At 64.1% G+C, this 25,094-nt stretch overlaps 8 protein-coding genes across 8 annotated transcripts; 4 read left to right on the top strand and 4 right to left on the bottom strand.

The window, feature by feature from the left end:
• The first annotated feature begins 375 nt into the window (after positions 1-375).
• On the top strand, positions 376-1,022 carry EMIHUDRAFT_369535 (hypothetical protein). The gene is made up of 2 exons (XM_005771665.1): positions 376-567; positions 642-1,022. The coding sequence occupies exon 2, from the start codon at positions 653-655 to the stop codon at positions 1,004-1,006; it is 354 nt and encodes a 117-aa protein (XP_005771722.1). The 5' UTR covers positions 376-567; positions 642-652; the 3' UTR covers positions 1,007-1,022.
• Positions 1,023-3,540: 2,518 nt separating this feature from the next.
• Positions 3,541-4,469, bottom strand: EMIHUDRAFT_424834 (hypothetical protein). The gene is made up of 2 exons (XM_005771664.1): positions 3,883-4,469; positions 3,541-3,814 (listed from the first exon to the last, which is right to left on the bottom strand). The coding sequence occupies exons 1-2, from the start codon at positions 4,434-4,436 to the stop codon at positions 3,715-3,717; spliced, it is 654 nt and encodes a 217-aa protein (XP_005771721.1). The 5' UTR covers positions 4,437-4,469; the 3' UTR covers positions 3,541-3,714.
• Positions 4,470-6,048: 1,579 nt separating this feature from the next.
• EMIHUDRAFT_243025 (hypothetical protein) lies at positions 6,049-6,667 on the top strand (the record flags this gene model as incomplete). The annotated part of the gene is made up of 2 exons (XM_005771663.1): positions 6,049-6,600; positions 6,656-6,667. 2 exons carry the CDS (start codon positions 6,049-6,051, stop codon positions 6,665-6,667), a joined length of 564 nt encoding a protein of 187 aa, XP_005771720.1.
• A 7,133-nt stretch (positions 6,668-13,800) lies between these two features.
• Positions 13,801-14,607, bottom strand: EMIHUDRAFT_118036 (hypothetical protein; the record flags this gene model as incomplete). The annotated part of the gene is made up of 1 exon (XM_005771662.1): positions 13,801-14,607. The coding sequence occupies one exon, from the start codon at positions 14,605-14,607 to the stop codon at positions 13,801-13,803; it is 807 nt and encodes a 268-aa protein (XP_005771719.1).
• Positions 14,608-18,010: 3,403 nt separating this feature from the next.
• Positions 18,011-19,338, top strand: EMIHUDRAFT_444916 (hypothetical protein). The gene is made up of 3 exons (XM_005771661.1): positions 18,011-18,155; positions 18,284-18,526; positions 18,583-19,338. Exons 1-3 carry the CDS (start codon positions 18,066-18,068, stop codon positions 19,060-19,062), a joined length of 813 nt encoding a protein of 270 aa, XP_005771718.1. The 5' UTR covers positions 18,011-18,065; the 3' UTR covers positions 19,063-19,338.
• Positions 19,339-20,808: 1,470 nt separating this feature from the next.
• On the top strand, positions 20,809-21,320 carry EMIHUDRAFT_369528 (hypothetical protein). The gene has a single exon (XM_005771660.1). The coding sequence runs from the start codon at positions 20,857-20,859 to the stop codon at positions 21,217-21,219; it is 363 nt and encodes a 120-aa protein (XP_005771717.1). The 5' UTR covers positions 20,809-20,856; the 3' UTR covers positions 21,220-21,320.
• A 406-nt stretch (positions 21,321-21,726) lies between these two features.
• On the bottom strand, positions 21,727-22,850 carry EMIHUDRAFT_243015 (hypothetical protein; the record flags this gene model as incomplete). The annotated part of the gene is made up of 4 exons (XM_005771659.1): positions 21,727-22,017; positions 22,165-22,204; positions 22,276-22,358; positions 22,533-22,850. The coding sequence occupies 4 exons, from the start codon at positions 22,848-22,850 to the stop codon at positions 21,727-21,729; spliced, it is 732 nt and encodes a 243-aa protein (XP_005771716.1).
• Positions 22,851-23,022: 172 nt separating this feature from the next.
• On the bottom strand, positions 23,023-24,662 carry EMIHUDRAFT_243014 (hypothetical protein; the record flags this gene model as incomplete). The annotated part of the gene is made up of 4 exons (XM_005771658.1): positions 23,023-23,065; positions 23,109-23,454; positions 23,732-23,789; positions 23,868-24,662. The coding sequence occupies 4 exons, from the start codon at positions 24,660-24,662 to the stop codon at positions 23,023-23,025; spliced, it is 1,242 nt and encodes a 413-aa protein (XP_005771715.1).
• Positions 24,663-25,094: the final 432 nt, after the last annotated feature.

Here is a 25,094-nt window from a genome sequence, read left to right as displayed (position 1 = left end):
CAGGCGCCCGCCCCGGCGGTGAGCGACGCGTTTTTCAAAGGAAGAAATTTGCTTTGGTCGAATTCCTGGTCCGGCCTTGGTAAGGATGACTGGATCAGATTTCGATCTATAGCCATACTGACATCATACCCAGAGAGCTCAAAGTGTACTTTTAGCTTACTGGGAGAAGTGTATGTATGTTTTTAGCTCTCTCTCCTGAAGTGTATGAAGAAGCCGCAAACTTAAAAAACAAACCCAAGTAGACGGGTGACACTGACCGGTCCGACCCGGTGAGAGCTCAGACACACGAGCAAGGGGGGGGACAAGCGTAAAAAGGGACGGAAGCCGAGAGCGCTCGCAAAGAGGACGCGGCGGCGGCCGGCCAATGGCCACATCATCAGCATCACCGCTCGCGCCACCGCCCTCTCCCGCCGGCCCGCCGCCTCTGGCGATCCGCGACGGCGCCGCCCGCGACCGCGACCTCGGCGGCGATCGACTGCAGAATGACACGCCGCCCATGCTGCTCGGTTCGCCGCCGCTGGCTACCCGCGATGGCTCCGCGTTGTAATCAAGTCGATGCAAGTCAAGGCTCGCGAGCAAGCCCCCCACTTGTGCTCAGGCTCTGCCTTCTGAATGCACTCTCCTTCCCCGCGCTTTCGCAGGTCCATCCCACATGGGCCCCGCGGGGGAGGCGCCGGCGGTGGTGACAGAGGCGCAGGGCTGGCGGCTGCACCTCTCGAGTCGCAGCAGCACCGGCTACGCAGGCGTGCGCAAGCAGGAGCAGGCGTCGGGCTCGCGCGGCTGCCGACTTCCCTGGGCGTCGGGCCGCTTCGCGGCGTACCACACGGTGGACGGACGACGGGTCTACATCGGCTCTTCGACTCGGCGGTGGAGGCGGCGTTGGCACGCGCGGGCGGAGGGGTCGGTGGACGGACAGGTCGCCGCCCGCCGGGCGCGAGGTGCGCTAGACTGGGAGACCACCTCACTATGGGGCCTGGACCCAGTTCTCATGATTGTACATGACTAGCGATGTGTTATAGTTCCTCTTGTGTAAGTAAGACGCGATCCCGCCCAAGGGGCGTCTACTTGGGTTTGTCCGCGACACATCGCGGGAGATACCGCCCAAGTCTCGCGGCACGGGGAAACCCGCAAATCCATCCCCGCCGGGGCGTAAATCGGTCCGGGGCAGCCCTCGTCGAAGTACAATCGGCCGCGGACATCCGCAAGCCCCCTCATATCTCTGTCCTGCGCGCGAGTCGACCCTCTCTCGACCATTTCTCCGTCTCGGACAGAGCCATGCCTCGCGCCCCGGTCGACTCCATGGGCCCAATGCGTTTCAACAGCAAGGACAAGCGGGCGCCCTTGCTCCACCAAACGCCGAGCAGCCCCTACGACTCGATGGTGATGGACGACATGCACGGCGTGAGCAAGCAGCTGCCGATTGCTGAGATTAAGCATCGGCACTTTATTCTCGGCTGTCAGGTGCCTCGCCACGGCGCCACGCTCGGCGATGAAGGCGCACACTGAGGATCGGCTCCCCTTTTGCTCAGGCGGGGCTCGCGCTGCAGATGTTCATCATGGTGCTGATCATGATGGCCACCGCCTACGTCGAAAAGTCAAAGTTCGGGATCATATTTGAGCTCACCTACGTGTACTACCCTCTCTTTCGCGGTCTGATTCTCGCGACGGTGTTCGTTGCACTGTATGGCTTCGATGTCTACGTTTGGAAGCACAGCGGGGTCGACTACCACACGCTGCTGGATGTGCACCGCTCGCCACCTGGCTCTGCCAACATTCGGACACCGAGCTGCAATGCCATGCTCATAGGTGTCGGCGAAGCACTCCTACCACGTCGTCGTACGCCTCTCGTTCGGAGCGATGACGGTGAGCTTTGCCGTTGATGTCGTATCTGACGGGTGTTTAGTGGCGACAGCGCTCGACCGCGGCGCCCTCTGGTCAGGTGGTCTTCACCTCCTTCGTCCTGTACGTTCTCACGCTGATCACCGAGCTGTACACCCTCGATCACGTCAGCAAGCATGTCTGGCCGATAGTGGCGCTGCTCGGTCCCACCATCATACTCCTGTGGCCCTTCAACTGGATGCCCGAGTGGAGCGATCGCAAGCAGCGGTACTTGCTCCTCAAGGCCGTCGCCTTCGTCATCGTGTCGCCCTTGACAAAGGTGACGTTCTCGCGCTCTTTCATTGCAGACATGCTCACGTCGATGCCAAAGCTCTTCAACGACTTTCTTCTCGCCGCCTGCCTCTATATCACAGGCCCGCCCCCCTCGCCCCTCACCTTCCGTGTGTGGCTCGAATTTGAAAGCAGCTCGCGATCTTCTGCGTCGCGGCCCTCGCACCGAGATAACGTAGCCGAGCTCGTGCAACCCGACCCAACGACGCTTGCAGGCGGCGCCTTTGACATCGAGTGGGACCCTCACAAAGCAGCTCTCCACAACAAGGAGCACAACCAGTGCCACAGCTTCCGTTCCTACACCGCTTTGCCAGTGATCCATACTGTCCTCTCGCTACTGCCCTTTTGGATCCGGCTCATGCAATGCTTCCGTGCCTTTGCCGACTCTCGTGAGCCAGGAAAGGCCATTTGCGCCGGCGGGCTGCGGTCCGCCGCCCCACGACACCTATTCAACGCCGGAAAGTGAGAACCCGCCGCACGCATGCTCCCCCTCCACGTCCACACCTCCGTCACGCCTGCCACTGAGACGATTGCGACCCGGCAGGTACACCGCCTCCCTTGCGGTTGCGCTGCTGTCGGTGGGGGTCACGCCCTTTGGGAAGTGGGGTGAGAGCGCGTAGAGGCGGACTCAGATGGATGGCGAGCGGCGACACAAGCAGAGCTGCCTCGACCTGTAGGCTTGTCTGACAATGTGTGGGCGGGCGTCTCCCTCTTCTCGTCCGTCTATTCGTTCCTGTGGGACGTCTTTATCGACTGGGGTCTGCGGTTGCCGATTGGTGAGAGACACCCAGTTGTGTAGCTCACGATTTTCACTCTGCTCCGAGCGATGCGCGGCCCACACCGCTCGCAGGTGAGTCCAAGTACAGCGCGGCTGCGTCGAGCAGACGGTTCGTCTACCACTCGTGGTTCTACCCGTTCGCGATATGCACCAACGCCGCTGCACGACTCAGCTGGGCTGTCTACATCTCGCCCGGCCAAACGCTGCTCAAGCGCCACTGGGTGCTTCTGATCGCGGGTGCGTTCCACAAGCCTCACTCAACAGACCTCAAAATTCTCCCCCTCCCCAACCCGATTCGTCGTCCCCTCCGGACAGGCATCGAACTGCTTCGGCGTGCACAGTGGGCTCTGCTGCGCCTGGAGCACGAGAACTCGCTGGCGCAATGCCAATGCTACATCCACGCTCGAGAGGCTGCGCTGAGGAGGCCACGTTCGAGCACGCTGTGAGCAAGCCGGCGGAGGACCGGGGGTCTTGCGCGCGGGAGGAAGGTGTCGTTGGCGCTTGGGCGAGAGATGGAGGAAAATAGGATTACATTATGAGTTGCGGCGCAACTGAAAATATCGCGACGACGATAAAAATATCCCACCGCCCTCGATCCTCTAACCCATCTTATGTCACAGTATATGGTACATGCATTACCCAGCCGAACAGCGCAGTCGTCGTCCCAAGTTGGTCTGACGGCCTCGCAACGCTCACCTCGCCTAAGCGAGGCTGAGCCTCGCACACGTAAGGGACGGGACGACACGCTCCTGCCCTCGCCCGTCACATCACTTTTGCGCCTTTTTTGCCCATTTCTCCTGCGTCGCTGTCACGGCCTTCCACACCTTGCCACGCAGCAGCGCCGGGTAGTACTCGAGGCCGCGGAACCTGCGCGAGGGAGGCGTGGTGAGAGGACACGGCTTGGCTCGAGGGACGGGGGCGAGGGAGGGACGCACATCTCCGCCTCGGAGCCTTGGAGGTGCTGCAGGTCATGCAGCGTCTCGATGCCGGCCTCCTGCAGCAGCTCGACGGCCTCCGAGTGCAGGTTGTACTTTGTGGCCCACGTCTGCAGCTCCTTGGTCGACTCGTCGTAGAAGAACGACGTGCCACCGGGAAGCTTGGGCGGCCCGCTGACACCGGCGCTCTGCGGTGCCACCACATGGCGGTCGCCAAATAGTGACTCTTTGATCGATGTGAACTTTGCTGTCACCTTGCCTGCGAGAGTCGTCGGGCGCTCATCGTCCTCACCGTCGGCGTCCTCCTCGTCCTCCTCGTCATCGTCGTCATCGTCGTCGTCGTCGTCCGACCCGCTCTTCTCCGCGACGCTGTTGCGAGCCGCTTCCATCAACTTCCCCTGCAGCCGCGGCGTGAGCACTGGGTCGACGGCGGTGCTCGCGCTGGCAGCGCCGGGGTCACTGAGGCTGATTCGCCCTGTGCCCTCCGCGAGCGCCGCGTTCGGGTCGGCGAGGTTCTTGCGTGCCCTCGCGAGCCGATCCGCCTTGGTTGACATGGAGAGGCGAGTGCTGTCGAAGCCCGCAAAGCGGAGCGAGCCGCCGGCCGACCGGGAACCCAGCTGTGATCATCTCGACCACGGCTGCAGCCCCGCCGACTAAAAATCTCTGCGAGGGGAGGGGGCAGTACATGCACGTAAGCGGCTTTGGGGCGAGATGCGGGCCGCCGGGTGGGTGATTGGGGGGTCTGTAGGGCGAGGTGAGTTCTTACCGCGGGATATATTGTTGATTGGGAAAGAGAGCCAGACTCCCGCGCGCACTTGGAGCACTTGAGGAGTCGCAGTCTGCAGGACGCCCCCTCTACTCGGAGCTAATGGACACGACACTGTACACCACTCACCTACACAGACACTTAAAAGAAAGAATTTGACAAGAAAGAATTCTTAAGATACAAGCCTCTCTCACAGCACACTGGCACGACAAGAAAGAAAACAGACAGCGCAAGGGAGGGATGGGAGGACGGCACGCCGCCACCACACAGGGATTTTAAGGAGAGGAGTGTGGTGCTAGCCGCCGCCCACTAACCCTTGGTCGTCTGCCTCTTCCTATCTCCCTTCGCAGGGTCCCTTGCCGATTCTCGCTGCAACCTTCATGCCACCTCGCGGTCGTCCCACTTCTTCTGATGCCCACTGCGATCATTTGCCGCCCAGTCATACCGTTGCTCAGGTCCACTCTCGTTTCGGACACTTGTACCTCCACCGATGATGTTGGCGCTGGGGTCCCCTTCGGGTGCATCGTTACAGCTGACGACGGGATTGCCACTGGTGTTTCGTCCTCCTCGGAGTCGTCTTCCCCGGCTTCCTTCAGCTCGGCTCTACGTTCAGTACCGTTCGGCGTGGCTCGGGCTAGAGAGCCCTAGCCCCGGGGGTGCGCGTTCGCAGGGAAAGGGCCATAAAGTAAACACGGTTCTCCGAGGAAAAGTTGCTTTCTAAAAAGAAAGAAAGAAAACGGACAACGCAAGCTGCTTTCTATAAATAAATAAATAAAACGGACACACCAAACAAGGGGTGGGAGAAGGACAGGGTCCCCACCTGCACGAGCAGGATCTTGTAAGGACGATCAGGGACACAGGGGAACGGGAGCGGGGAGCGCATCGCGACACGGAGGGGGGCTGGGCAGGGTTCACCCACACGACAGGGTCCCAGGGATTCCTCTCTCGTATAGGACAGGTTGCACCCGGCGGCACGGGGGCAGGCGCGGGCCTCCTACTGGTTGCGCTCTCCTAGTTCTCCTGCTCCTGACAAGGGACAGCGACGGGCTCGCAGCACGGTGGACTCCCTATCCACTGGCGATCTCTCTCGACTAGCGACCTTCCTCCGGCTTCTCACCAGTAGTCTCTCACTACCACGGGCTTTCTAAAGAAAAAGAAAGAAAACATCAGCCGAAGGGAGGGATGGGAGGACGGCACGCCGCCACCACACAGGGATTTTAAGGAGAGGTGTGTGGTGCGCTAGCCTTCGCCAACCAAGGCTTTCTTTCTGCTCGCACCACGTCAAAAATTCTTTCTGGTTGAGGACGCGGCACCTCGTTGGAAGAGACCTCGAGAGAGCGTGCGTGTGCCTCTACTCGCCAGGCGGCAGGCAGGGTCGAGGCGCAGTGTTGACAGGAGACATGGATGCGCTCGACTCAGCTCTGCGCGTCTGCCAGTCGGTCGCCTTCTGCTTGCACTGCGTCATCGGCCTCACCGAGCCGTTCCATCACATGCTGAATACGCTCACGGAGGACAGCCTGCCGTACCCGTCCATTTTCTTCCCCGTGGCTGGCCTCTGCTTGGCGACGGTTGCAGCAGCCAATTTCTCCGACGATGACATCGTGGTGCTCGCCGCGCAGGCGTACATCGTGGCGTTTCATACCGGCGGCGCGTACACTCACATCCGCATCAACCACCATCCAGCCACTGCCGTAGCGCCTGGCTTCTTTGTTGTGCTGGCGTTCATCGTCATCGCGCTGCGAACAAACGTTTTGATAGCGCTGGTGGTGATGGAGCCTTCCACGGTTCCCACGTGCCTGCCTGAGGGAACCTTCCACGGTTCCCACGTCCTTCTGAACCTGGGAACCGTGGAACGCGCTGGGGACACGAGGGGAAACGAATCGGAAACGACCGCCGACCGGAAGTCTCGTTCGTTTTTACTGGATGGCGACCACTCGGGCGACGCTCGCGAGGTAGACGAGCGCCGCAGCGGGCCGCATCAGCGAGAGAGAGAGAGAGCGACTCAAGGAGAGCTTGTAAGCGTAACACGAAAAGAAGGAAATATCGACAACACCTCAAGGGACTAACACGATCCTGCAAAAGGGAGCGCGAATGCACTGAGGTGGCTACGCCTCATCCTGCAAAAGGGAGCGTAGAGGGGTGAGTCCTGCAGAGGAGGTGTGAAGACGCGAAGCGTGGGTTATGAACAGACGAGAAGGCCAGTGCGCGCTACGAACAGAGTGAGTGTGCTGCTGCTGGGCGCTGGGAGTGAGAGGATGAGAAAGTGCGACGCAGCGTTTTCTTTTTTTTTGCACATGGATTATCCCGCGCGATTGTCGACACGCTCTCCTCTCTCTGCTCTCCGGATGCGCTGCTCTCTCTGCTACTCCGCCATTCACTTCCGGCTTGTGCTCGATCCGTCCCTCCTCGTCTGCTGCGCTTCGTGTGCCGTCAAGGCTTGTGACTCGTGTCCTGCCGGCGCAAAGCGCCCGCCGACCGTGCATCGCGAGGGCCACCGCTGCATCACGCTCATGAACTCCACCCCGAGCCGGCCCTCTGGCACGAACACTCAGGCCGATCGAGCCGCCAGCGGGCACAAGCGCTACCAGACCGTCGAGCACACCTGGGCCAAGCTCGTCCGGCAGGGCCTCTACGCCTCGAAGAAGGAGGTCGATGATGCCTTCGGCCATCCTCACCGCGGCGAGGACTCCGACCACGTCGCCATCCTCAACCAGCCGGCGCTCCTCGCGGTCATGCAGACGGGCGCTGCCGGCTCGAGTGAGCGCGCCTTCGCTCTTCTGCGCCGCTTCCACTCCCAGCTCGTCCTCCCGAGCGAGACCGACCCGCGCGGCGACAACCCGATGGCCGTCAAGGTGACGGACAAGCTCGTCTCCGCCATCGAGACTGGCACGCCCATCGTCGCTTTCGACATCGAGAAGTACCAGTGGAACCACTACAAGGGCGAGTACCTCATCTCCACCGACCCGCACAACATCGTCATCGAGCCGCCGCAGCACAACGGCCTCCCGTCGTCGAACCGCCTCCTTTACGACGCCGCCATCGGCTCCTTCGACCCGCGCACGCTCAAGCTGCACACGTCCTACTACTGCCACCGCCTCCCGCCAGCGGCTCTCGCCAAGTACGAGATCTTCTCCGGCGATGAGATGGACCGGCTCGACGATGGCATGCGGGCGGCGCGCGACGCCGGGCTCGACATCTACCACTGCGACGGCGACGAGGGTGCGCGGCTCAAGGCGGCCGGCTGCGAGGGCCTCAACCTGCACCGCGGCACGCAGAAGCTCCTCGGCATCGGCTACGGCGGCAGCGCACCGCGGTGCCCTCGCGGCCTCGACCGGTTCTCCATCGCCGAGAATGTCGTGGCGACGCTGATGCTGCTGCCCAAGCTGCCAGAGGGCAAGGCTGTCTCAGTGCGCATGATGAAGAGCGTCGTCGGGCACACCGCAGAGCGCGACGCCTTCCGCACCATGTTTCAGGCCCACATTCCCCTCCTGCGCGCGGGGATGGAGCTCGAGGCCTCGCGCAAGGCAAAGAAGCAGAAGCGGTGAAGTGTCGACTTTGCGCTGTTTTGTGACTGTTGTGCGCTGTGTTGGTGTGAACGGTTGACAGACAGACGCGACACACACACACACACACACACTCTCGTCCGCGTCTTCGGGTTCGGCCCCTCGAGCCCCACTTATTCCGCCAGTCTCTCGTCTAACACACATTCTCTCAATGCGAGGGCATCACGCGCCATGTGCGGCTTTCGCCCGCGCGGACATCCTCGCCGCGCGGCTGCCGCCGGGCGCACCGCTCCCCGCGAGTGGGAGAACCTGCGGCGCTCGAGCGGGAGAACCTGCGGCACGGGCGTGAGCGTGTGAGGCGGCGCCGCGGCTGCTGACGCGTCGCGGCGCGCAGCGCTCGCCTATCGCGGAGAGCGTCGCAGTTGCGATAGTGGTGTGCGCGGGCGCGGGTGTGTGCGTCGGGAGTACACAGAGCGATGCTGTGTGTGTACTCCCGAGGACAAGCGCGAGCGTGGCGTCGAGACGTCGGGCGGTGGCAGGGTGTGGCGCGGCACCTGCGCGCGGCGCGGCGCGTACACATGCTCGGCGTCGCCGTACTGTTAGCTTCTTGCCCAGGTGCCTAACCGCGGCAGCGGGAGCGTGTGAGGCAGTGATGTGTCCGTGGCGATGCTCGGGCGAGGGCACCGAGCGGCCGGTCACCTCGGCACCGAGCGAGCGCGTGTGTCGCCTCAGCGCCCGAAAAGCCGGAGTGCCACCGTGTAGTCCACCGTGGACGAGACCCGCATCCTGAGGCGCGGCGTCCGAGCGCATCAGGCTGTCGTCCGAGGCAGTGCCCGAGTCGGCTGTCGTGCCCGGGGGGCGCAAGAAGAATCTGCCGCGGCACGAGCGCGAGATCACTAGATCTACACTTATGATCACTACACTTATTTACATTCTCTTCTTTTTCTCTTTTCAGAGGCGTTGCATAGCCCCGTTTTCTTCTTCACAGCCGACATGCGTCCCAACCCGTGTGAAGCGTGCGGCCCGCTCTCATGGTGCAGGCCACGTGTGCGACCACCCTGCTCGTAATCGGAGGGCGCCGGCGGGGCCAGGCCGGTGGCAGAGCCGCGGCCCTGGCATCCCAGCGCCACAGACCCGTGGAGCGAGAGCGGCACCACACAGGTCCACACACAGAGCACAGGCACACTCAAAACACAGGCTGGGACGCATGCACATGCTGTGGATCTGCAAACCGGGGGCTCTACACCGCACACACAGCTAAACACAACTACCTACTAACTACCTAAACCTAACTACCTACGCCGCTTGCGCCAGACCTGAGGCACCCACCTCTGCAGCCCCTCCCGATTCGCCACCTCAATGGAGATGCAGCTAGCCTTCAAGGCATTGTCACTGAGGAAGATGGCGATCATCTTGCGTGAGGCGAGGGCGTCCCCAAAGCAGCTGGTGCAGTGGCCCTGGAGGGGGTTCACCAGGAAGATGTCACCCGCCTTCACTGCATGGATCACGCCTTGAGCAGGGTGCGCCCAGCCCCCTCCCAACTCACAGTCACCTACTGCCACCAAGATGGTGAGCCACGCATCATCATCTGTGTGGTTGCGAGATGCGAAGAGATCCCCCAGCGAGATCGTGCTGAAGTAATCCGCGAACGAAAAACGCAGCCCCATCTCATAGAGGTCATCTCGCACACAGTCAATGGCGGAGAAGAAGAAGGCCTCCACTGCAGGAATGACGTGCTTGCAGATGAATGTCCTGAGCCTGTTCATCACGTTCAAATAGGCCTACATCTCAGGAGAGGTGAAGATCCCAGAGAGAGAGAGTGCTTGAATGCACTGGCAGGGAGGAAGAGGGCCTCACGCCTTTTGAGCCTTCTCCGGCTCAGACACGTGAGAAGAAGGCATGGCCAGCACGGTGTCCTGATCCCCCTTGAGCCCTCCAACCACAAAATTCACGCAGACAGCTGCGTGGCTGTCACCCCGCCGAGTGTACCTACCCCTCTTGAGCCACGCCCTAATCAAATCCTCCAGGTCCCGCACCTCCTTGTCTGCCAGTCGCGAGGCTGACGGCAGTCGCGCACTCACAAAAATACCATCCTCAGTCTCAACCAATTGCCCGCCATCGGAATCCACGATGCACTCCGCCGACATGTTCATTATGTACTTGGGACGACCGCTGCCGCAAAATCTCAGCTCATGATTTGCCGACATTGCCGGGAGGTCTTTCAGCATCGTCTGGGCGTATGGGTCCCTCCGAGGCTTGGCTCTGATCAATACACGAGCGCCGTGTTCCCCGCCGTGGACCGTGGAGACAAAATCAGCACAGTCGCCAACCGAGAAAGCGGCGTTGCGGCAGCTCGTGAATGTCTGCAGGGCCTCGTGTGCCACATGCGCCCGCTCGAGCCGACGGGCATACCACTCTTTGTGGTGCGGCGCATCCGGGCTCGACGCGCGCTCCTCGAGGTAACTCACATGACGCGTGTGCACCTCGCTGAGCTTCAGCTCACCGAGCCGCCATCGGCATGTGAACTCATTGAATGCCTCTTTGCCCCTTTCCTTGTCGGCGACTGTCGCCGGGTGTTCTGCCCTCCAAGCCTTCTTGCCGTTCGGTCGGTCGTACTGACGTGACGTGTCTTGACCGAAGGAGGCGAGGCGTGCGGACGTGCTCAGCGACATGTGGACCCGTGAGTCTACGTGTGCTGAGCGACCGTCGGGCGCTCGTCCACATGCGCCGAACGCACGACGACAGATTCCATGATCGCGTTGCGACGGGCGATTCATGAACGTTCCGCGAAACCCGGCATCGTCTGTTGCCTTCGTAAAATTCTTGGGGGAGGGCCGGAGTCACTTAGGCGGTCCGCACCTGCGTCGAGCCTGTCTGCTGTGAGTAGTGAGAGCTGTTTTCTTTAGCTCCCGCGAGAGCCGCTCACACGTATAGGTGCGCGCAGCGAATTCTTCTTTCTCTCTCTCTCTAACTCAGGAAAAGGTAAAAGAAATAACCAAAGAGAACACGCTGCGGTGTGTGTGACTCTGCCTGTATCTTCTCCTCTTGTGTGTAGAGAGAGAGAGCGAGAGCGAGAGAGAGAGAGAGAGAGAGAGAGAGAGAGAGAGAGAGAGAGAGAGAGAGTGGTGTGTGCGTGCGTGTGCGTGCGTGCGTGCGTGCGTGCGTGCGTGCGTGCGTGCGTGCGTGCGTGCGTGTGTGTGTGTGCACGTGTAGTGTGTGTGTGTGTGCTCGTGTGTGTGCATGTGTGTGTATGCCAAGAGCCCTTGGCGGTCTGCAACCAAGAGAAAGAAAGCCTCACGGCCAGTCGAAGAAGACCTGAGGCAGTGAGGGCGGCCGCAAGTAGGGCGAGGGGATGGAGCTGAGGCGGCAATGGCAGCAGCGTGCCTGCGCCACGTCCAACTCGGACATCTCTTCGAGGGCTTCAGCCGCAGAGACCTGCGACGCTGAGGGCAGGTCCGCCGAGTTCACCGACGACGCCTGCGAGTTGGTCGGCTCCTCGGTCTCGGACTCGCCGCCGCCCACCACGTCGCCGCCGTCGCCGTCGAACGCCATGCCACCGCCGTCGTCGTCGCCCGCCACGGCGTTAGGAAAGCCGAAGCTCTTGACGGCAGGGCTGAGCACCGTGTCCGGGATGGTCGCATGGTGAGCGGCGGGTGAGAAGAGTGCGCGAACTCGAGAGGCAAGAGCGGATCCGCCCGCGGTGGGAGCGCCAAGCCGGCGCAGCACCGGTGCGCTCTGCGCTTCCCCGCCGACGGGCGTGGGTGTGGGCGCCGCCGACGCGCCTGCCGACGCGAGCACCAGAGACTGGACAGTCGCCCCTGCCGGCGTCGGCGTCGCCGCCGCGGCTTCCACCCTCATACGCTCCCTCGCCACGCCGATCGCCCACTGCAGCGGACGGCGCTTCTTGTGCTGCCCGGTGGCAAGGTAGGACTCGGCACGCCGGCCAGCTTCATCTGAGGAGCCGTACCGCTTCAGAAGCTGCTCAGCGACGTCGCGAGGCTTGGCCTTAAAGGGAGATCCGGCGGCCTCGCCCATCGCCTTAAGAGTAGCCTGCACCGGCGGGACTGCCGCGTACGGGTTGGGGCTGGCCGCCATAACAACGGCTAACGGCCCACTCCCACCACCACCGGGATTTGGATTTTTTTGTTGTCATCGTCAGGAAAACGCTCATCGCTGATTCGGTCGCCGCGCACCCTGATTCGGTCAAGGGGTGCGTTGCGCAACGCGGCCGTGCTATGTTGTCACCCCGTTTTACTTTAATTAACATTTTCACAGACTTGTTATTCACACTCAAGGCTTTTCGCGCAACTCGCACGCAACTCGCATCTATCTCGCAACTCGCACTTCGCAACTCGTGTGCAACTCGTGTGTGCGACTTCCCGGTCCATGCAACTCGAGAGAGAGTACGTGCAACTCGCGTGCAACTCGACGCAACTCAAGAATCACTGTGAAAGTCGTGATTTCTTGTTGGTCTTTAAAAATCTCTCTCTCTCGCAACTCGCACGTGAGGCAGAACACAAAAAGAGCGAACCGAGCCGCCGGGTGCCCCGCAGCGGCCTCGCTGGGCCAGAACGTCGGCCCCGAGTGCTCCGCAGCAGCCTCGCTGGGCCAGAACGTCGGCCCGCGAGGTGGGGTGCTAGTCTGGGACCCATACGTGGCGGTTCCCTTGCTCCAAGCGCTTGCGCTTCGGCGGTAGTGATCTAATCACCCGAATACCACGTTCGGATCGCTCCTCATCGCAAACCCTGTCAGCAGTTCACCTTTCTCTCTCTCTCTCACGGGTATGTTCGTAAGAGCTACATACACTGAAAAAGTAAAAGCCGTTCCGAAGTTTCGGAGGGTTCGGTCGGTTCCGGCGGTCCTCAGAGACTGACCGCTCACTCCGCAGCCGCTGGTTCCACCCTCGCCGCCCTCGCCGCCCTCGCCACCACCCTTGCTTCGTCGGCGTCGGGGCAGCGTCGAGGTGGTCTTTTAACCTTGCCGCGACCCTGAGGCTCCTCCCACTGTGTCTGCACCGCCTCCAGCGCCGCAACCATGTGCAAGAGGCCAAGAGCGCGGCCCGCGGCGCACGATGAACGGACATCGCCGCATGATGAGCGTCGCATTACGTATGTCGGGCACAATGTCGCAACCATGTACAATCTCCACCAGGCTCCACCACACTACACCGTACTCTGTTGTCCCATATGCATTGTTCTACTGTAGAGAGTATGAGCAAATAATTGGCTTGGCTTGCGCGCGCGGCTTTCAGTTTCACTCGCGTCCGCGCGTGCGGAGAGCCGTGTCGGGCGAGGAGAGACCCCAGAGAGAGAGAGTGAGCGACAGCGAGCGCTTGCTTCGTTGGCGTCGGGATGGTGCTCGGGCGGCTGATGGTGAGGCCAAACAAAGGGTGGAAGGCAGCGCTCCTGAAGGACTCGCGTGGATCCCTGGCTTGAGAACTTTGGTCGCTTTAGAGCGCTCGATAAAAAGCGCTGCCGCAACGTCGAGAGACGACTGACGAGAGCTGCGTAGCGCTGTTACACGAAGACGAAAGAGTGTACCGTGTAGCTCTGTACTCTACTGCAACAGTGTCACAAGGCCCGCCCAACCGAACAAGCGAGCACCCGGCACGCAGCCGACGCGCGACAGTGCACATCACGCGTACCGCTGTCAGCGCTTCCTCTTCCCCGCCGCCGGCGCCTTCGGCTTCGCCGCGCTCGCCGCCGCGCCCCGGTGGAAAACGAGCGTCGTCTCGGAGCTCTCTGCCTCGATGAAGCTCCACTGCCCGCTCGAGCCGCGGAAGGCGCGCAGGCCCGCCGGCTCTACCACCTGCTGCTCGGCGCAGAAGCGGACCATCTCGCCCCGCGCCTGCTTGGCGTGCACAGCAGGGCCCGGAAAGGCGCAGGTGATCACCGGGCAGCCGAGCGCGCCCATGTCGAGCGCCTTGGCGTACTCCTGCGACGCCACGTTCACCACGAACGGCGGCTCCTCCGCGCGGAGGCTCGCGGTGAGGGAGTCGCCCCAGTATTTGTAGAGATTCGGAGCGTCGCCGACGGCGAGCTTGGTCGACATCTCGAGCCGGTAGGGCCGGATCTCGTCCGTCGGTAGCAGGATTCCATACTGCCCGCACAGGATGCGCAGCGAGCGGCCGAGGTACTCGAGCTGCTTTGCGTCCAGCGTCGAAGCCTGCAGGCCCTTGTAGGCCGCTCCCTCAAAGGCGCCGAGCGCGATCCGCGCAGGCTGCTCGGCAAAGGCCGAGTAGCGCGCGTGGTTGAGCTGGGCGAGGGAGTCGCTGAGCGACATCAGCGACTTGATCTCGCTCTTGCTCATCGAGCCGACGCGGTCGGCGAGCGCGCTGCACCTCTCGAGGAAGCGAGGCTCGGTGGGCGTGAGGCTGCGGAGCGCCGGCGAGAGCGCCGAGTCAAAGTTGAGCGTCTTCGCCGGCGAGAGCAGCAGCAGCGGAGGGGTGGACTTCATCTATGTCCTGTCTGCTATAGCCGCAGCCAGCAGCGCACTGCAACGCGCAAAAGCTGCCCTGGCAAGAAATCGTGCGCGGCTCTAACTAAGCCGTCATGCCCGGCGCTGCTTGCAGCGCTCTGGGTGGTAGTGGTGGCGCTCCAAGAGTGGTGCTCTTGGGAAGAGGTTCCTCCTTTCCGCTCCCCCCCCGCAAGGCGCGAGACACACTCTACTCCAAGTGCACAGCTTCTTGCCCCCCCCGCCCGCCCGATCCCGATCATCCGGCCAGCATCCGGCCCGCTGGGTGCGCTTCATAGCTCCCCGGCCCTGGGTGTGAGGCTGCCGACTCCACACTCCAAGTCTCTTGGCAGCCCAGCTCGGTCGGGTGTGGCAGGCTGCTCAGCTCGGGCGGGCTGAGAGTATCTGAGCACTGAGTGGGATAGGGTCGATTCCGCATGGTACGGGACCCCTCGATCGCCTCGCCCTCCCTCGCTGCAGGGTGGGCGTCCGACGAGGTGGGCATATGTGGCGGCTTTGCCGTTATGCAAAATAAAATACCACGCCCCAAAGCTGGGAAGAAGACCGCCTGTGTGGTGGCGGCGTGCCGTCCTCCCATCGTCCCTCCCTTGGGTTGTCTGTTTTCTTTCTTCAGGACCGCCGCTTCCAAAATCCTGCTCGTGCAGGTGTGGACCCTGTCCTCCTCCCCTATCCCTCGTTTGCTTTCGCCCCGTGAATTCTTTCTTTCTTTCAGGACGCGCGGTCATAAAGATCGTTAGTAAAAGCATCGACCGCTGTCGCGGCGGCCCTCATCACCCTCCGTCGCTCGAGCTGCTCTGACCTGCACCTCATCGAAACATGTCAGACGTCCTGCAAGGTGGTGCCCGCCTTTCATAGGCCTTGTTCAGGAAGGACGTTGCAGGACTCTCAAAACTCGCCGCACACCCTCACGTGCGCTGCCAGCCAGCCCCTGCCAGCCCCCGCCAGCCAGCCTGCCGCGCCACCTCCGCCGCGACGCCGCGGCGGCTCCTCCTCCCTCCAGTGCGCGCCTCACGTCTCTCCGCGCGCCGTGTCCGCAGGATACCAACCATGCCGGTGTTCTCAAAGCTTGTTGTGATCGCCGCCACTGCCGCCATCGACATCGCGATGGCTGCACCAGTCAGCGAGGCCCTGCCCGCTTGCCCGGCCTACCAAACCGAACGCCACTGCACCATTGAGGAGTGCATCAACAAGGCCCTTGCCGCAGAGGGGATGTGCTGCTACGACCACACGCATCACGTGTGCACGCCACATGGTGCGACTGCGTGCAAGGGCGCAGACCTGGCGCTCTGCCAGGCCAGTCACAAGCCCAAGAATGCTGGCCAGATCATCGTCAAGAAGTTCAGTGTGAGGAACAACTGCGACGAAGACATCGAGGTGGAGGACTTTGGCAAGGTGCCGAAGCACGAGCAGGCGACCTTCTTCTCGGCGGGGGCGGTCCGCTTCCCGAGGCGCGCAAAGCCCCTTCGGATGCGGCGCATCTGAAGTGGAGGCGCGCGAGTTGGGACATTGAGGGCAACAATGGGCGGTGGGAGATGCCGTTCGCGATGAATGGAGCCTTCATGGTGGCGACGAACGGAGACCTCAACACGCCACTGCCGCTCACCAACCTGCCCGACGTCGAGCCGTGGTACGGATACGGCATGAGCTCGTCCCTCGTCGCATTCTCGCCGGGCACGAACGAGCCTGCCTGCGTGGACGCCGGCGCGGCCTGGAGCGCCAAGGATGATATGAGCGACTGCGCGGCCGACGCCGGTGGTCTCGTGTGCGATGCGTCCAACCTGAGTCCCGAGTGCAGCAAGCGCAAGCCTGTGTTGCAATGCTCCATCCCGGACTACAGGATCTGCCCCGAGCACGAGCATCTGCCCTTTTGCCACACGAAGACTGCGGGTGATCTCGACCCTCGGTGCACCGACTGCCCGGGCTCGGTGGGTGACTGCCAGGGGAAGTACTCGCAGTTCTCGAAGGATCACACGTGGGCCTGGAACGGCGACAGCCAGAGCTGGTCGAAGACGAAGTTTGAATGCCCGGAGGGACACCCGTCTGCTGTCTGCGGCGAGCTCCCTGGCTACTGGACCACCCCCGAGCAGCAGTGCTGGAAGGACCAGCCACCGGTGCCTGGGCATTCGAAGGCCAACCTTGCTGTGGGCTTCTGGGGCGAGTGCAAGACGGTCGGGAAGGAGGTGGACATCGTGCTGGACGTCTGCGGCATTGGGCAAGACGGCCAGCCAGCAGCGCCCAAGAATGTCATCGGCTGATGCGGTGAGCTAAACACAGGGCCACTAGGGCCGCGGTTGTACATCTCGCCGGCCTGCAAAGCAGCCCCCTAGGATCGCATCTGTCTTCTGCGTTTTGCTTTGTCTACTGCGAGGGAGAGCGAGGCCCATGGCCCATGGGCATGGCTTCCGGGACGGCCCGGGTAAGTGTCCATGCCTGGTGTCTTGTTCAGTACGGTGTCTACGTATTAGTGATGTGCGCGCCCGTCTCCTGCTGTCTGTCTGGTCAATAGTGCACGTTCGTTCTCGTGTCTCCGACGATGTACCGTAGAGAGAGAGAGAAAGAGCAGCCCCGCTGCCTTGGAGCACCTGGCGGCCGGCAAGTAAGTAAGTAAAGGGGCATGAGAAACAGTCAGGCTCGGATAGGACACCGCTCGGAGCAGCAGCGGAGGGGTGGACTTCATCTTCTTGCAGTGGGTGGGTGGGGGGGGGGGGGGCATTTTTAAAGAAAACATCTCGCTGAAACCACGAGGCGATTTCCAAGGCGCGGTCCGGAGAAAAGGCCAGACACGAGTGTGAACGGAAGCCCCAGCTCAAAGTTTCTCTTCGCCTGCGGGCGGCGCGCACTTGTCACTTCCCAAGTGCCAAGTCTTAGATTTGTTTTTCAAGTCTACGGTGTTCCGAGTGGAGAATGCTGTTTTCTTAATGCCCGCAACCGCCACTGTAGAGGCAACCAGAAATTTACGCGGAATGCTCCCGCCACACCAGGAAGAAGGAGGGAGGTAGGTAGAAAGGTGAAGAACAGCCAGGCTCGGACTGGACACCAACGCGGTATGGGTGGACGCGAGACAGATGATGACGACACGCACGAGCGACTCACAGACACAAACAAGCTCACAAGACACACAGCCAGCTGGCTGCCACACACCCTGAGTTGGCGTACACATAACTCAGGGCCACATTCTTCCTGTCGCCCCCCCCAGCACTCCATCCAAGGTGCCAAGAAAGAGAAACAAACAAGGGCACAACATCACACAACAGACGACAGGAGTAACATGCGAGGCTAGAGCAGCTTGCTCCACCTCTAGCAATCTGCCGGCACGAAGGAGATGTCGCTGTAATCGCAAACGGCAAAAAAAATGCTTTGTTGATGAAACAGTCGCACGCCCAAGGTGAGCGTGTTGGTCCTTCCAGGGGTTGTGGTGCTCGCCTCGTTGCTCATCGCTCATGAGGCTGTTGGTCCTTGTCCTTCTCGCAGTCACGCACGGGATGACCGCACAGCGAGCAGAGCTGCTTGGGAGAGGCAAGTGGATCGAGGTCCGCTGGCATATACCCTATTAGACGCTGTGCTGGCACGTGTCGCTCGACCGGCTGACAGCTGGCACACGTCGCTCGTGTGTCGACAGGCTGACAGCTGGCACACACACGACGTCGCCGCATGATAGGTGCTTGGGGGCTGCCCCGGAACGACAATCATCCCCAAGTCGATTGACACTAAATCGTTCGGCTCGACGACAATGGCCGCCTGCGCCGAGCTGGTGGAGGTGCACCGCCGTGCCGGCGACTGCGGCTCCGTATTCTCGGTCCGTGAGAAGTTCGAGTTCGGCCAAGGGGCTCTGGACGGGACCGTGTGCGCTTGCTGCCCTGAGGAAGGGATGCTCGGCGACATGGCGCGACAGCTAGACCGCGTGAGTAGAGATGCAAGACACAGGGAGAAGAGTTCTAACCCTCGCCGCTCCCGCAGATCCACGGCGACCTCACCCTCGAGGACCGAGACGGCTGGTCCGTCTACCGGCTCGGCGGCGGCGGCGGCGGCGGCGGCGGTGGCGGCGGCGGCGGTGGATACGGCGGCGGTGGATACCATCACTACGGCTACGGCTACGGCGGCGGTGGCGGCGGCGGCGGCGGATGGCACGACCACGGGCACCAAGGCGGCGGCTACGGCGGCGGCGGCGGCGGCGGCGGCGGCGGCGGATATCACCACTACGGCTACGGCGGCGGTGGTGGTAACCACGGCGGGGGAGGCCGTTACCACTACCTCGAGCTCGCCGCCGGCGCCATCTCAACCCCCTCTGGCACCCACGCCATGCTCGCCGCGGCGGCCGGCGTGCTCGTCCTCGTCGCGGGCCTGGCTGTGGCCGTTTCCCGCGGCTCGCGCAAGGGAGAGGCGGCCAGCGAGGCCACCAAGGGCAAGGCCGCGGCGGCGGTGCCGCCCCTCGTGTGAGTAGCGTTAGTTGCCTCGCTTCGCCCTCGTCGGCAGATCCAGCCGAGACGACTGTGGCGGATGGGGTCCCGCACGAGCGGCTTGCCAAAGGCCCGGGGGGCGTGAGGGGGGCGAGGCACCGGCTCGTCGAGCGCCATCCGCGGCCGCATGTGGCGGGCAAGGCCAAGGGAGCGGCCATGCCGCTCGAGATGGCGGCGAGGATGAGCATTTGCTGAGCATTTGGCGGGGATGCCTGTCTCAGAGAGGACTTTTTGGCATACTGGCATGAAAATAAAGAAAGAAAAAGACTCGATCCCTGAAAATAAAGAAAAATACGAAAACAGACAACCCAAGGGAGGGATGGGAGGACGGCACGCCGCCACCACACAAAAAGAAAGAAAGAAACAACAGATTCAAACCCAAACGAGGGATGGGGGAGGGGGACAGGGTCCACACCTGCACGAGCAGGATTTTGGAAGGACGATCAGGGGCACAGGTGGGGCTCTCCTGCTGCTCCTGACAAGGGACACGACAGGCTCGCAGCGCGGTGCACGGTGGACTCCCAACTCTACTGGCGGTCTCATCTCAGTCTAGCGACCTGCCTCCAGCTTCTCACTGGCAGTCTCTCGCAACCACAGGCACACTGACACAGGGGTGGCAAGGGCGGCGGCAGGAGTCTCCCACATACTATGCGGGCCTCGCTAGAGGTGCGCCACCACAACAACAAAATCGGCACGCTTTTATTTTTTTCGGGTTTCAGAAGGCGCCTTGGTCAAAATGGGGGGAGAGTCGTCACCAGCTGGTCGGCACGAGTCCGAGATGGAGGGACTGGACGACTGGCTCTTGGCGCACGGCGGCGCCTGCTCGCGCAGCGTCCGTCTCGGCGAGAGCCGGCGGAGCGGTCGCGGCCTCTACGCGGCCCGGCCGGTGGCGGGAGGCGACGTGCTCCTCGTCGTGCCTCACGCGCTGCTCCTCACCGCTGCGCCACGCTCCCACTCCGCCGGAGCGCTCGCGAAGACGGACCGCCTCATTCTCGCGCTGCTCGAGGAGGCGGCCGGCGGGTCGGCATCGCGATGGGCGCCATACCTGCGCACACTGCCTCCGCGCCGCGCGTTTGAGGAGAGCCTGCCGTTGATGTGGGCGCAGCGGCACGTGCTGTCGCTCTGCGGCCCTGTGCTGGCGGAGCGAGCGGCCGCCCAGCGGGCAGACCTGCGGCGGCGGCACGCGGCGCTGTGCCGCGTCGCGGGCGCCGCCTCGCCGAGTTGGAGCGACTTTAGTTGGGCGGCCGCCTGTGTGATGAGCCGGAGCGGCGACGCGAGCGACGAGCCCGGCGACGAGGCGCCCGCCCTCTTCCCGGTCGGCGACCTCATGAACCACCACGCCACCTACCCGAACGTGCTCGGCCGGTACGAAAAGTCCGCCTCCGCATTCACCTTCACGGCGCTGCGCGACGTGCCGGCGGGCGAGGAGCTGACGGTGATGTACGGCGGGCTGGACGACGCGACTCTGCTGCTCCACTATGGGATGGTGTGGCGAGCGGAGGAGGAGGAGGAGGAGGAGGAGGAGGAGGAGGAGGAGGAGGAGGAGGGCGAGGGGAGCGAGGGGAGCGAGGAGGGCGAGGGCGAGGACGAGTACGAGGTGGAGGCGCGCGACGCCAACCCGTTCGACAGCGTGCGGCTCGGCGCGCGCGCGGTTCGGGCGCCGAGCGGCGAGGACGCGGCGTGGCTTCGCGAGCTCCGCCTGTGCGAGGGTGGGCACCACCTCACGCGGGACGGGCCGTCGGAAGGGCTGCGCGCGCATCTCCGGCTGGCGAACATGAATCTCGGCGAGCGGCGCGCGGGCGGGCGGGCGCGGGTCGCGAGGGGCGAGCCCGTGAGCGCTCGCAACGAGGCGCTCGTGTGGGCTGCAGCGCTCGAGCTCGCCACCTCGAGTCTGCGCACCCTCCGGGCCAGTCGGGCGGCGGCCGGCGCGGCGGCGCGCGCGGGCGCCTCGGACGGGGCGGTGCGCCTCGCTGCGCGCTGGCGAGCCAACCAGATCTCCGTGGCGCTCGCTGCGAGCCATCGCTGCGACGAGGCGCTCGCAGCCCTCACACCGGGCGGGGTCGCAGACGCGGGGCGCGCGGGTCTCCGGCCGCGTGGCGTCACGCGGTGCACACTCGCTGAGGCGTGTCTGGTGTGACGCTGTGAGTGTGACCGCGACCGGCGCGACTACGCGCACATGATCATGCTTGGCGGGGTGAGACACGTACACGTGTGAAGACGACCTGCTCCTCTCCGACGACAGCGACCTTACCTCTTTTTCCTCTCCCCCTCTAGAGCTTTTTTTCACGGCTACCTCTCTCTCACCTCTCAGGAACGTCTGACCCTGTGACGTGTCAGACTCAGTCTCAGAGCTGTCGCGTGCCCGTGGGGCCGTGCGTGCGGTGAGCGTGAGAGCGCACCCCCTCACCCAGGCGCCAGGGCGGGATCAGCCGCGCACAGCGGGGTGCCGGCGGGGGCCGGGGCGCGGTGCACACGTGCAGTGAGACGAAATTTCTCCAATCTCCAAAAATTCAAAATGCTTCCCCCCGCCCATGCCGCACAAAAGCGCGCACCGACAAGAGAGCCGCGCGCCGATGCTTTCCCACCCAGGGGACAGGGCTCTAGATGCTGTTGGCGCTGTCAGAGCGCCACCGAGATCGTTCCTCTATGAAGAGTTCCCTCCCTCGGCCTGCACGCGCGCCGCGAAGTGGACTCGGCACAACAGGGCGCCGCGTCCAGCCTCGAGCGCCGCCGCGTCCCCGTGCACCTCCCAGCTGTCTGGCCGCAGCAGCGTGCCGCAGTCCTCGCACCGAAAGCAGGCCTTGTGAAAGATGAGGTTGTCGCCGCGGTGCGTCCTCGCGAGCTGCCGCTCCATCGCGTAGACTGGCTTCGCGCAGCGGACGCAATGGCTCCCTCCCCACGCGCGCCGGTGCTCGTCGATCATCTGGCAGGCGGCCTCGTGCACCGCCAGGGCAGCGCGGCTCATCGGCACGGGCTTGCTCGCGCCCCCGCCGCCCCCGCCGCCGTACGACCCGCCGGCGGCGGCGCGGCGCTGCGCGGCGTGCGGCCTGCAGAGCGGCGCCCCGTCGTCCGAGGAGAGCACGAACGCGGAGACGGTGAGCTTGCAGCCGCACTGGTCGCACCTGCGGGACGCGTCTCGGAGACGTCAGAGTTCATGTCCGGGGCATGCCAGCGCGGCCTCTGTATCCGCCACCGGAAGCACTGCTTGTGCCAGACGCGGCCCTCGACGGGCGCGAGCCTCTCGGCGGGGTAGACAGACTTCTGGCACGTCTCGCACTTCTCGGTCGACGCGGACGCCGCGCGGCTGAAGCGCCGTCTCGCGCGCTCCGCAGCGCTCACCGCCGCGCGAGGCGGCACCGCGGGAGGCGGCACCGGCGGAGCAGACGAGGCTCGCTGCAACGGCTGCTGCTGCGGCAGCGGTGGCGGCGGCGGCGGCGGCGGCTCAACCACCACGCCCAGCTGGCGCAACTTTGCCGTCTGCTCTGCGAGCTCCTCTGCCTCTCGCCGGAGCCGCGAGTAGCTGGGCTCGCCGATGACGGCCGCTAGGGTGTCGCTGCTGTGCTTGGTGGTGAGGCCGGAAAAGGAGTTCACTATGAAGGCCTCGCCACGCTGGATGAGCGCCGGAATGGAATGTGACCGTCCAAAGTGCAGGACGTCCAGCGCGTTGTCCAGGTTGATGATGGTCAGGCTGTCCACAGTGCGGCAGCATAGCTCGAGGAGAGTCGGGACGGCGGGAGTGTGGTTGTCGCTAGTACGATTGCCAGCCATTGAACTGGGTTCTTGTATCACTCTCGCCTCCACCTCCATCGCCTCCCTCTGCCTCCGACAGCCCGCTTGGGAGCCGTGCACGGAGAAGCGACTTGGCGCTCCGGAAGGCAAATTCACAAAGCCGCCCTCACGCTCACTGTGTGCTCGGTACTCTCGCCGACCGCTCGCAAGCTCACGTCTCCTCCGCCGCTGCCGCTCGCGCAACGCCCTCGCGCCTCTCGGCGGGACCCACCGGCACGCAATCCCGTGGCCCCAAACCCGCCCGCCGCCTTCTCGGCGGCGATCGCACGCCCACGCGCGCCCTCAAACAGGGCGGCGGCCACTGCCGCCGCCACCGCCCCGAGGGCTGGCGCCGCCCAAGGCCGGCCCGACAAATCGCTCACCGCGCCGAGGGCGACGCCTCCGACGGCGTAGCCCAAGTCTCGCACGCACCGCACGGCGCCGATGGCGGAGGAGGAGCGGTGGGGCGGCACGAGCGGCGCGGCGCACGCCTGCAAGTTGGCGTACGCTAGGGCGGTGCCCAGGCCGAGCAGCGAGGTGAGGCCCGCCGCCGCACCGACGGCGGCGCCGCTCAGCGGCGGCCTCTCCGCCCGCCCCTCCTCGCCTAGAGAGGAGCTTCCGGCAAGGGTCCCCGCAGGACGGCTCGGGGGGAGGCCTCTCCGCTACCCCCTCCTCGCCCGAGGGCGCGGTCTCGTTGGCGGGAGGGAGGGGGGCAGGCGGCTCGTCCAGGGCGACGAGGAGCGAGAAGCAGGCGAGCGAGGCCGAGCAGAGGCCGAGCCCGACCACCACATAGCTCCACGCGCCTACCAGCTCGCCCGCACACGCAGCTCACAGGGCAGCGCCATCCCTCGGCTGGCGAAGGGAGGAGGGGCCGCGCGCACCCGCGCCGCAAGGAAGCCTCCGGTCCGCGGCGGCGCCCGCAGGAAGCTGCCCCGCGCCCTTGATCACTGAGTAGCCCACGAGCACGCTCGCCGCAAGCCCTCCGCCGCCGCCGCCGCCGCCGCCGCCAGTGCACACGGCGGCGGCGGCGCAGGTCCCGCCGCCGCACTCTCGGCTGGTGAGCCAGCGAGTCATGGCGCCCCACGCGAAGGCAGTGCCGAAGTTGAGCGTGCAGCCCGCCACGCAGCACGCCGCAAGCGCCGCCGCGCTCGCCGAGCAGCATCCGCCCCTCGCGCCGCCGGCCGAGCCGTCTGCCGCCAGGTGGACGGAGTCGTGCGCAGGGCTTGCGGGCGCGGCGGGTGGCGGCGGCCGATTTGTCTCGCGCAGGCAGGCGGCGGAGACGAGCGCGCCGGCGACGCACACGCCGCCGGCGAGCCCGAGCGCGAGGTCCTCGCCGCACGACCCTCCGGCGGCGGCGATGGCCGAGCGCGAGGCTGCGATGGCGATGTAGCCGAGCGTCTCGAGCAGGCCAATGGCGAGCCCGCGCCTGCTCGGCCCGAGCAGGTCGAGCATGGCGAAGATGCCAGCCGACCAGCAGAAGGACTGCTGGATGCCGAGCAGGACGTCCGACGCCACGACCACCTCCCACGCCTGTGCAAAGTGGATCATCGGGGCGACAGCTGCGCCGGCGAGCCAGCCGACGGCCATGGCTGTGCGGCGGCCAGCGCGGTCCGCCAGCCAGCCGACCACCAGGTTACTCGCGGCCTTGGACAGCCCAAACGAGACCAGAAACGCGCTCGAGCGCAGCCCGCTCGCCGTCTCAAAGCGCCCGCCCGCCGTCGTCATGAGCGCCTGCGTCAGCTCCACGGAGCCCATCACCCAGCCGGTCGCCGCGACGAGGAGGGCCCACAGAGCGGGCTGGAGGCGGCGCATGCTCGAGCGGCCTCACCTCGCGCCCAGCAGCCTCGTGAAGAGCGGGCTGTGGCCTGGCTGTCGCGATAGCCAAAAGAATTTCTCGCGCCCCTCTGTCCTCTAGCACCACACTCCTCTCCTTAAAATCCCTGTGTGGTGGCGGCGTGCCGTCCTCCCATCCCTCCCTTGGGTCTGTTTTTTTTCAACACTCTGTATGCATCGCGGCGCGTGAGTATGAAAAATGGGTGAGGGTGAAGTAAAAGCAGCCGCGTGTTGTAGAAAGAAAAGAAAGAAAACAGACAACCCAAGGGAGGGATGGCACACACACACACACACGTGAGAGAGATTTTAGAAAACCAACAAGAAATCACGACTCTCACAGTGATTTGGGCTCGGCAGCTTGTCAGCCCTCAGCCGAAGCTGGGGCCGGCCCCGTAGCCGAGAGAGCCCTTC

Source organism: Emiliania huxleyi (genome assembly GCF_000372725.1).
Source record: "Emiliania huxleyi CCMP1516 unplaced genomic scaffold EMIHUscaffold_375, whole genome shotgun sequence".
Taxonomy (NCBI): Eukaryota; Haptophyta; order Isochrysidales; family Noelaerhabdaceae; genus Emiliania; species Emiliania huxleyi.
The sequence above is the reverse complement of the archived record's forward strand: the minus strand, read 5'-3'. Positions and strand labels throughout refer to the sequence as shown.

Coding starts and splice junctions, on each gene's coding strand:
- EMIHUDRAFT_369535 (XM_005771665.1), top strand. CDS start 653: ATGGGCCCCGCGGGGGAGGCGCCGGCGGTGGTGACAGAGGCGCAGGGC.
- EMIHUDRAFT_424834 (XM_005771664.1), bottom strand. CDS start 4,436: ATGTCAACCAAGGCGGATCGGCTCGCGAGGGCACGCAAGAACCTCGCC. Junction 3,815..3,882: donor CAAGGCTCCGAGGCGGAGAT/GTGCGTCCCTCC, acceptor TCCCTCGCGCAG/GTTCCGCGGCCTCGAGTACT.
- EMIHUDRAFT_444916 (XM_005771661.1), top strand. CDS start 18,066: ATGAGGCTGTTGGTCCTTGTCCTTCTCGCAGTCACGCACGGGATGACC. Junction 18,156..18,283: donor GGAGAGGCAAGTGGATCGAG/GTCCGCTGGCAT, acceptor GCCGCATGATAG/GTGCTTGGGGGCTGCCCCGG. Junction 18,527..18,582: donor TGGCGCGACAGCTAGACCGC/GTGAGTAGAGAT, acceptor CCGCTCCCGCAG/ATCCACGGCGACCTCACCCT.
- EMIHUDRAFT_369528 (XM_005771660.1), top strand. CDS start 20,857: ATGAATCTCGGCGAGCGGCGCGCGGGCGGGCGGGCGCGGGTCGCGAGG.